Raw genomic sequence first — 10564 nt, 5'->3', positions numbered from 1 at the left:
TGTCCTAAGCCCTGGAAACAGGCAGGCAGCGTGGGGCTGAGGAATGTTTGAAGTTAGTGAAGGGCAGGGAGGGGGCATGGAGAGCGGGCACAGCCCTGCATTTCCCTTCCCTCTCCTCCGCTCGATGTGAGGTTACTGCAGTGAATTTGGTCCCGGTTCGCCCCCCACGCCCGGGGGGATTTGCCAAGCAGCCAGCCGGCACTTTGGCACAACACAACTCTGACTCCGAATGGCTGAGGGGCGAGGGAGAAAGGGGGAGCCCGGGGCTCCTGGTAGTGCCTGGCCTGGGACTCCAGCTGCTTGGAGCTCAGCAGGCAGGGGGTGGTTTTTGGTCTGGTTGCCTCGTCTGCCCCATTGGAGCAGCGAGGGGTTCTGGGCACAGGGGACACATCTGGGATCTTCCCTTCGAAACAGTTGGAACAAAAATCAAATGAAATAAAAGAAATGAAAATCCCGCCCCAGGCCAGTGCACCCCAGTGTGTGGGGGCGGGCCCGGGTGGGTGGTGCGGGGCTGTTACTTCTTGAACATGTCCTGGAGGGGCCCGGGCAGGTACTTGAGCACCGTGTCCAGGATGCTTTCCTCCTCCTCCTCCTCCTCGTCCCCGCAGCCCGCTGGGATGGCTTTCTTGGGGCGCGTCAGGCTGCCCTCACATGGCTGCTCCATTGCCGCCTTCTCCTCTGCTTCCTTCTCCTCTTTCTTCTTCAGGCCGTACTGCAGGGGCAGAGACAGATTGGGCCTCTGAGCACCTGGGGGGGCAGCACATGGGGAACAGGTTGCGGGGGGGGCCCTCTCCTCTGGGGCCAGGCTTGCAGCCACTGGCCTACCCCAGCATGTGCCATGCTGTGAGCGCCCGCACACCTCTCTGCGGGGCTGTACAGACGAGACCAGCCTTCCCATCCATTGCTGACACCCTCCACAAGCCCTGACTGTGGGCCTGCAGTGGGTAATGGACAAAGCCTAGCACAGCCAGGGGGCCTGGCACTGCCATGGAGCCAGCCTTGGGCACGTGTCTGGCCAGGCCCATGTTCCTTCACCACCCAGCCAACTACCCTGCCTGCCTCTCCGGGGCAGGCTGGAGGATGCGCTTTGGTCTGTCATGTTTCTAATGCCCACCTGTGACAAAGTGGGACTGTTTGTAATGTCTCCTCTGAATACTGTGTGGGTGCCTCAGTTTCCCCTATGCATTCCTTAAGTTTCTAGGGGGTGAGAGTGTTGCAGAGCAAAGGGCCACTGCCCATAAATGGCTGGCACTCTGTCTCCTGGCAACTAATGGCTGGGGCCCTTCCCCCTGCGAGGGGATGCTAAAGGTGTCGGAGAACAAAGGAATCAGGTGACCTCCTGGTCCGGGGAAGGAACAAAGCCCAGAGGAGGAGGGTCTGGAGAGGGAGTCAGTTTGGAGCAGGCTGGGGAAAGGAAGTGAGGGCAGACATGGGTGTCTGGCTCGCTGGGCCCCAGAATGGACCCGTGTCACAAACAGATAGCTAAGGGTTAATGGCTCTTTCACCTGGAAAGGGTTAACAAAACAGGGACCTGGAACACCTGACCAGAGGCCCAATCAGGAGACAAGATACTTTCAACTCTGGGTGGAGGGAAGTTTGGGTGTGGGGCTTTTGTTCTGTGTCTGTTGCTCTCTAGGCTCTGAGGGTCACCACACGTCTCTACAGATCTCTAATCTTCTGTCTCCAATTTGTAAGTACAAAGGCAGAAAGACAGGATAGTCTTTTTTATTTGTTTTCCTTATGTGCAAATGTGTAGTTTGCTGGAAATATGTTAAATTGTATTTTTCCTGGATAAGGCTGTTTATCCATTGGTTATAAGCTAAATGACCCTGTAATATTTACCATCTAGATTACAGAGATAACTTGTATTTTTTTCTCTTTCTTTTTTTAATCTTGTTTTCTGCACTTAAAAGCTCTGTTTTAGACCCTGTTCCTGTCATCTAATAAACCTCTGTGTTACTGGCTGGCAGAGAGTCACGTCGGACTGCGAGGTGGGGGTGCAGGACCCTCTGGCTGCCCCAGGACCCTGCCTGGGCGGATTCGCTGTGGGAAGCGCACGGAGGGGCACATGCTGAATGCTCTAAGGTCAGACCAGGAGGTGAAGACGTGTGAGCTTCTTGCCCTGGAGACAGTCTGCTCCAAGGGAGAGGAGGCTCCCCAAAGTCCTGCCAGGCTTTGTGGGGAGCAGTTCCACAGCATCGCCCTGGGACCCCATGACACCACTACCTTGGTGACTAGGTGCTACTGTCTCCAGCCCATGAGCAGCGGTGCCCAGAACATTGCCCGGGCCGTGCAGGCAGCCTGCCAGGCTCCTGGGGCAGGTGTGGGCTGAAGCCCATCACAGCCACTCGTCCTCTCCTCATTTCCAACATGCAGGTGAGCCTGGGGCAGACAGCTGGGCTCAGCTTGCAAAGCAACCAGGCTCCCCATCCCCAGCGCCACCACCCACTGCCCTGGGGCATCTTTGGCCCCACAAAGGCATGGCTCAGCTTGCATGGCTAAAGGACGAACCGGCTGGCAGAGCCCTGCCTGCCTGGGTCCCACAGGTCCTGTTGCTTGAAATCTCCTGTTCTCATCTGTCTCAGCTCACAGGATATTGGAGGCGTCTGTGATTAGACTCAGGCTTCCCCAGTGCTGGGGCCGAGGCAGCGCCTGGCGCGATGCGGCCGCGTTATCTGCTCCTCGGCGGGTTATTAAAGATGGCAGATAGGGAGAGACAACGCCAGGCTGTCATGCGGCCGCTTGCAGCAGGCGGGGGAGATAAGGACCCCCCCGCCCACCCCCATTCCAAGCTAATCCCCTGCTGCAGCGGCAGGAGGGGCACGTAACTGGGGCGGGGGGAGTTTCAGAGACCTTGTGAAAGGGGAGAATCTCTGGGGTGGCTTCTCTCCCATCCAGGCCTTGCCGTCTCTCATGGTGTCACCAGTGAGAAAGGGACCGAGCCTCAGTTGTATCCAAATCCAGACTCAAAGGCAGCAGCACCCAGGGCTCCTGCTTCAAGGGGCCGGGTGGGCCAGGGAGGGGGCCGTAGGCAGGTGGGTTTTGTGTGTGCCAGGGGGCCTCTGTGGGAGCAAGTGTGTGTGCAGCAGTGGGCGTGAGAACGTGGCGGGGACACTATGGGGATGCCTACGGATGGGTGTGTGAGACGCTGGATGTGCCAAGGGGTGTGTGTGCTGGAGCAGGGTCCCGCCCCATGCAGAGGAGGGCAGGGGGTGACAGGCCAGGGCGGGTGCCCAGGTCTCACGTACAGTCTGCCTGGCCCCAGGGAATTGTCAGTAATTTCTCAGTGTTTCACTGACAACAGCTACCAGCTGCTTGGATGCTTTGGAGACACGTCTTGGGCCAGGACCACATGGGGCTGGGTTTGATGGGCTGTCAGACGCCAGTGTCCCAGCTCCGCCCTCCTCCCCGCAGAGGGCTCAGCAAGTGCCTTGCCCAGCGTGCAAAGCCCCAGGCGGAGAACAGGCCCAGGGAGGTCAGTGACCCACTTCTCCCAGCCCAGCCCCCGTCAGGGGCGAGATGGGAACTGTGTCTCCATGGCCCAGTCTGTCCTTCCCCCTCTCTGCTCAGGCTGCCTCTTAGTGCCAATGGGGATGTGGCTCTTTGGTGAGGGGGAGCCTGTCCAACTAAGTACTGGGCTGAGACCCACCAAGTTCATTGCATACATGGGCCACCCCGGGGACTAACACTGGGGCAGGTTGGAATCCGCAGCATAGAGGGGAAATGACCCATTTGGCCTCCCCCTGCCCCCGAGTCCCCAGCCTGCTCTCCTTCCTGACTCCCTGGAAGCAGAGCTGGGCAGAGCTCCCCCCCGGCCAGAGCAACGCTGGAGAACATGTGCCTTGTCACCAGTGCAGATGACAGGGAAATCTCTCTGGCAAGTCACCGACAATCTGCCCTGGCCGCAGCCAGCCCCTTGCAGCCAGCTGAGAATCAAGGCAAGAATCCCTAAGCCTGGGCATTGGCCATGGCACGGAAACCCGAACCCTAAACCTGAGCAGCGCACCCAGCACAGGGATCTGTGGCAGTGAGCGCAGCACAGGACACTGCCTTCCCTTGCAGCTCAGCACACTGGCGAAGAGACGAGCCAGGAGCAGACCGACCCCTGGGCAAGGAGTCAGCGATCCAGCCCGCAGAACTCTGCTCCTCACGGTCTCCCTGACGCAGCGTGTGCAGGACACACCATCTCCTTTATCGACACGGGACCCGCCACCCTTCTCGTTACAAGTGGACATCGCCGCCCTTGGGATGCAGAGGGAGCTACGCAGTCAGGTGAAATCCCTGCAGCCGCAAGCCCTCCCCTCTGTGCCCACTGAAAAATCCTATTGCTCCCACCACGCCCGGGGGGGCTGGTTCTGCCCCACCTCGCAGAGCTCAAGGCACAGTTCCTCTGCTTTTTGCACTTTGCAACTAGCCTGGTCAGTTTCCCTGCCTAGCTCCAGGCAGTTCCATCCACTGGTGGAGCTGAGATGCCCTAAACCACCATCCTCTGCCACACAAACCTACTGGCCTCAGAGCTGCAGGCGGGACTGGGAGAAAGAACAGGACACGATGGGCGCCCAGAGCAGCGTGGGCAGCACGCTCAGCACAGCGTCAGGAGGGGGCGAACAAGGTGACCAACATTCATGGGTGTAGCATGGGAGGTGTGACGAACTAGGAATGTTCTTAATGTTTTCTTTGAATTCTGTGTGGGTGCCTGTGACGCAGCAGGGAGAGGGGAGTGTTGGCCTGGGAAGGTTGCAGGGGAGTTTTGCTGGGACTGTCTGCACTGGGGACGGGAGGATACCTGAGATACACGTAACATGAGAACGGGGCGGGGAGGGGGGGGTTGGGGGCCAGGTGACACCTCATTCTGGGAAACTGGACAAAGGCTGGGGGGAGGCTGAGTGAGACAGCTGGAGGGGGTTTCAGTTTGGAGCTGGCTGGGAAATGGAGGGGATCCCAGACAGGGCTGTGGCCTCCCTGGCGCCCCCCAAGATGGACCTGACTGAGGGGTCCTGTTGTCTGTAGCGGTAAGGCCTGTTTGAGACTGTGTTCCTGTCGTCTAATAAACCTTCTGTGTTACTGGCTGGCTGAGAGTCCCGGTGAATCGCAGGAAGCTGGGGGTGCAGGGCCATGTCTCCCCTACACTCCATGACAGGAGGTTCCTGCAGAACTGCCGTGTCTGGCTGAGCCAGAGTCATCCCAGCCCTGCTCCATGGGGCAGTCTAGGGACTGTCGCTGGGAGGGGCAGGTGGGTGCTGAGACAGCCCAGGGTGTTTCTGCAGCAGCAAGAGGGAGTGGCCCCATGATTGCTCAGGGCAGGGAGTCCCTCTCTACTTGGCTCTGCCATGGCCCCAGCCACTCTGCACAGGGCTCCCCCGCTCGGCCATGGGCTCAGCAGGCTGTGGCTGAATGCGGTCTGTGTGACACAGGCGCACTCCAGCCCCTCCGCCCTGCCTCACCCACCTTATCCCGGATCTGCTGCCGGACTTTCTCCCTCTCGGCCTCCATCCTGGCGTGCTTGGCCTTCCGCTCCTCCTCCTGCTGGCGAAGGGCTTCTTGCCGCTCCTCCTCCTTCTTCTGCGCGTCGGGATCCTTCTCTTCCTCGCCACCCAGCATTTTCCCCATGTCCTTGGTGGCCCCTGCACAGGACACACCAGGCAGCATGGGCAGGGGAGCAAGGCTGCGGCCTCAGGGCTCCCGAAGCAGACGCCCCCCTCCAACAGCTGTCTGGCGCCATCCCCTGCTGCCCCAGGAGGGGCAGAACTGGGCAAGGCAGGAGGATGAGTAGGGAATGAGAGGCCTGGGGCTGCCCTGTCCCCACTCCAGTGCAAGTGAGTGGGAAACATCAGCTGTCACATGCGGGGCTGCGGTATCTGCCGGCTGTCCCTCATTACTGCACCGCCCAGCAGCCTCACCAGCCACGCTGGATTTAGCCCACAATGGCAGCTGGCGCAGGGAGACCAGGAGAACGGGATCTGCCCAGGGTGTCTGTGGCTGGGTCTCCCAGCACTCATGGGGCCAGGAGGCCAGTGGCCCAGCTTAGAGTCAGGAGGGCAGCACGTGGCAGTGGCCTGGGGGCTGGGCTGGGGCTGAGCTCGCTGTGGGGAGAAGATGCTGGACTGCGTGGGTTCCAGTTCTGCCTGTCCTAGGGAGCTCGATCTCCGGACTGTCGGCAGGGAGCTTTCCCCACGGGGCGGGGCAACAGCGTGGCCATCTCTGCTCAGACACCCGCCATCGTGTCTGTGGTTCTCCTCTGCCCCTCGCCCACCGGCTGCTCTCTGCTGCCGCGTCCTGCTCTCCTGCATCACTGCACTCTCCTTCAGTGCCAGGTGTCCTGCTGTTCTCCTGGAGACCTGGGGGGCTGGCCCCACGTCCCTGCCCATATCACTCACCATGCCAGGGCCTTGGGCTCTGCAAACCACTCAGTTTAGTTAATCTCCTGGGACCCCATGGGGAAGGGAGCCACCTCCCCAGGGCCATTCACATCACTGTAAAGCTACATGACCCCAGGCAGCCAGCGATTCCCGATTGGCCAGGGGCTGCTCAGAGGAAGGTGGCCCAGTGGGACTGAGGTCAAGTCTCTGCACCCTGAGGTACCATGTGCAAGCCTGTGCCTCAGTTTTCTGTCTGTTCAATGGGGATAAAAGCCCTGGCCTGTCTCTCCAGAGGGCTGGGAGGGGCTCAGATACGAGAGTCCCAGGGGCCAGGCAAGTCCTTTCGTTAGGACCCCAACACAAACCAGCTCCACTAGCCAGGGTGACTAGGGAAAACACCAGCCAGTTAGTGAGGCTGGCGGCCCAGAGAATCCTTGTGGCTAGCGGCCCACCTGGCAGCAGGAAAATCAAAACCGCTCTGGGCGTTCCCTGCCCTAAGAGTGTGATGCTGGAGCTCGGAGTATGAAACAGCTGCTAAAGCTCTTCCCTGCCTGCCGTTATCTAACACCCAACCCCTGCCTACCTGCCTGGGGCTCGCCTGTGACTTGTACCAGGGGTTACAAAGCTGCAGGCTCCATTCCCAGCACAGTCCAGCTGCCGGACTCCCAGGGCGAGTGAGAGGGGCTATTGCTGCAGCAGGGTGTGGGCTGGGTTGGAGGGTTTGTGGCTCCCCAGATAGTCCAGGCACTTCCTGACCCACAAGCCTGGTGCCCATGGTCCTGCTCCTGGCTCTTTCACGGGACGGGAAGGGAGTAGCAGCACTCAGAGGTGCCGACTCCAGGGCTGGAACACCCACGGGGAAAAATTGGTGGGTGCTGAGCACCCACCGGCAGCTCCCCGTGGCCCTGCCCCACCCCCCTGCTCCAGCTCACCTCTGCAAGCATGCTGCTGCGTCCTGCTTCTCCCCCCTCCCAGAGCTTGCGCCGCGACACAGCTGTTTCGCTTGGCGAGCGCTGGGAGGGAGGAGGGAGGAGGGGGAATGCGGTGCGCTCGGGGAAGAGGCGGGGATTTGGGGAGGGATCCAACAGGGGCAGGGAGGGGACGGAGTCAGGGTGGGGCTGGGGGCAGGGGGGCAGTTGCCGTTCGAGAGAGACTGCGTGGCTGGTGCATGGACAAGAGGTGCGCCTCAGCTCCCTTGGGAGAACTCCCTACCCCAATCTGGCACCCCTACTCCTGGCACCTGTGTGCCACGTAGACAGAGAGAGACATACAATCCACATGCGCATGCCCCTGTAGCAGCAGCCTAGGCCATGCTCTCCTTGGTGCAGGGCCCTTTCCCAGACACTCAGCCAGGAGGGCGCGCAGGGGGGAATACAAAGAACAGACTTACCCCCTAACGCTTGCTTCATCACGAAGTCCATGCTGCGGGCCTGATCAGTGCGCTCTAGGTGAGAGCCGAATTCTCATCCAGTGCTATGGGCTGGGCTTCTAGGATCCGCTGCCACTGGCCAGGAAGGAGAGACAGTGAGATGGGCTGAGAGCCAGCGCAGAGACCTTTCTACCCAGCGCCTGGGGCCAGGAGGGCAGGGGTAACATTGCTCTTGTGATCAGCCCTCGTCTTTGCAGACGCCGGCGCAGTCGGGCCCAAAGGGGCCATGCGACACTCACCAGAGGCTGTGGTAGGGCGGGGAAATGGAATTGCTATTGAGATGCAAATCATGGGCCAGATTCTGCTCTCACTTGCAGTGGTGTAAATCAGGATTAAACCCACTGACATCACTTTCAGGCCTCAGTCTCCTGGCACAATCCCCACGGAAGCCTGTGGCGCATACGATGACAGGGTGAGCTTGTCTCCGGGGCCAATGGGAGATGGCTGTTGGGATGAGGTGCAGCAGGCCGCAAGGGACTGCGCCGGGACGTTCCAGTTTGACCCAGATGGATACAGGCCAACACATGCAGAATCCCTGTCATCCAGAACCAAAAGTAGGTGCCCAGGGCTGTGTTCCTGGCCCGCGCTCACCAGCTGCCTTCCCAGGATTAGTCATGGATCCACTCAGGGAAATAATTAGCCTGCTAAATACAAGCCAGTTCTCTCTCTCTCTCTCTCTCTCTCTCTCATGCATCTCCCGCACACCTAGTCTACCTCTCACACACCCCATGCTCAGTGTGTGATCGCACACACACACACACAACACCGCAGCAGCTTCAGACAGACTTACAACCATCCTGCTTCCAGCTTACAAGAAGGATCCAGAGCTCCTGTCTGCCAACTGCTGTCCAGACAGCCAGAGGGGACAAGGCCAGCTGGCAGCTCGCCCCATCTTGGCTGGAGTAGCTGCATGACACACCGTAGCCACCGCCCAGCCAGCTCCTGGCCGTCCATGGTAGAAAAGCCATGGAGCCCTGGCTGCAGCTAAGCTCTTTTCAACTGGCCGTTGTACAGAGACGTGTGGCTGTTTGTCCACCTCAGGGATCCATGTGGGGTCTGGGAGGGATGCTGGAGTGACCCTGTGTTTGGCTGCTGTGGGTTCATGGTGCAATGAGCTGACCAGACTGTGCATGCACCTCTGCGAACTGGCAGGGGGGCAGATCTGCTCTGGTGCTGCTAAAGAGATTCTCTGGATGCCAGGAAAGAAGCTACAAGCCAAGTTACCCCGTAACAAAGCTGCACACCTGTCTGCCTCGGCCCCATTACCATAGGGAGTCGCTCGTGCCCCCTGTATGGGTGAGGACCTGAGGCACTCAGTGGCTTGCCCCCGGTAAGCTGGGGAGTCTGCAGCAGGGAAGGTTAGTGAGCCCAGGTCTCCTGGGTCCTAGGCTAGTGACCTGACTGCTAGGCCGCCCTGCCTCTCAAATCGCAGCTGGGGACACACCGAAAGGTGGCTTCCCCTCTCCTTATGCCGTTTCCATTGGAGCAGCCTCACTTCCTGTCAATCCCCCATCCTCGTCTTGTAGCAACCTTCCATCGCCCTTTGCATCATTACAACCTAGCGGTTTTGCTGTAGCACCTGGGAGCCCTAGTCATGGCCTAGGACTCCACCGTGCTGGTGCTGTACAAGCGCAGAGTCTCTGCTCTGTCTGAACCAAACAAAGCCCCCCAGAACGTTGCTATACCTCCGACACCTCCCTGCTGCAGAAGTAGTGCGGAATCTTCTTGACAGTCAGCATCTACTGGATGGGTGCAAACCCCGTGCTAGGAGTCACAGGACCAAAGTGAGAAAGGGGACATTGAGAACTGCATGAGGCTGCTGCACTGTCTCCCCAGGGAGTGGTTGCAAGTCCCGTTGCTTGGGACATTTACCCCTAGGCTGACTGGAGCCCCAGCTACGGTGCTGTAGAGAACTGTGTTGCACTGGTCCCTGGGAGATGGAGCTGATGGAACCCAACAGATCAATTCTGCAATTCTTGAGGCTCTGCTCCTGCACACCAGGCCGCAGCCTCCTGGAATGGCTGCATTTCCAGATGTGGCTTTACAACAGTGAAATGCATGAGCTTGACTAGAGCTCCTTCCAGCACTTGCTCATTGCACTCCGCCCTTCTGGAGAGACGCCCTCCGGGAGCGCCTCGTTCTAGGATGTGGGGTTAAGTGACTGGAAACAAGCAGTGATCTGATACCTCATGGGACAGCTGAATGTGCCCAGAACCATTGGACGTGAGCGCAGGCAGCATGGCAGTGATGCCAACGATTCATGCATGACAGATCTAACATTCAGATCAGCACCTTCCTTTCTCTTTCAGAAGGACTCTGTGTTCCTAACTCCTCTTTGCGGTTGTGATGAACTGGAAATGTTCTTAATGTTTTCTCTGAATACTGTGTTGGTGCCTCAGTGTCCCCTAGGCAGTTCTTAAGTATCTGGCAAAGCAAAGGGCCAGTCCACCTAAATGCCTGACCCTCTGTCTCCTAGCAACTGATGGCCTGGGCCCCTCCCCTGCAAAGGTGCCAGCTGAAGGTGTTGGAGACAAAGAGATCAGGTGACCTCCTGGCCTGGGGGAAAGGGGCTGAGCAGAGAGGAGGGGCTGGAGGGGATTGTTAGTCTGGAGCTGGCTGAGGGCAGACGTGGGAGTCTGGCTCACTGCCCCCAGAATGGACCTGGCCAAGGGGTCCGGTTCGCTGTATCTACAAGCTCTGTTTTAGACCCTGTTCCTGTCATCGAATAAACCTCTGTGTTACTGGCTGGCTGAGAGTCACGTCTGACTGCAAAGTG

General features: G+C 59.2%; 1 protein-coding gene across 1 annotated transcript in view; it reads right to left on the bottom strand.

Moving 5' to 3' along the window:
- Window positions 1–422: 422 nt before the first annotated feature.
- CPLX2 (complexin 2) overlaps window positions 423–10564 on the bottom strand; it is a 20364-nt gene continuing 10222 nt past the window's right edge. The window contains exons 2-4 of the mRNA XM_032789367.2: window positions 7750–7863; window positions 5449–5624; window positions 423–712 (exon numbers count right to left, since the gene is read on the bottom strand). Coding sequence (XP_032645258.1) covers window positions 515–712; window positions 5449–5624; window positions 7750–7780 — 405 coding nt within the window. The 5' untranslated portion in view covers window positions 7781–7863 and the 3' untranslated portion in view covers window positions 423–514. The remainder of the gene's footprint in view (window positions 713–5448; window positions 5625–7749; window positions 7864–10564) is intronic.

This window comes from Chelonoidis abingdonii, chromosome 7, assembly GCF_003597395.2.
Source record: "Chelonoidis abingdonii isolate Lonesome George chromosome 7, CheloAbing_2.0, whole genome shotgun sequence".
Lineage (NCBI taxonomy): Eukaryota > Metazoa > Chordata > Testudines > Testudinidae > Chelonoidis > Chelonoidis abingdonii.
The sequence above is the reverse complement of the archived record's forward strand: the minus strand, read 5'-3'. Positions and strand labels throughout refer to the sequence as shown.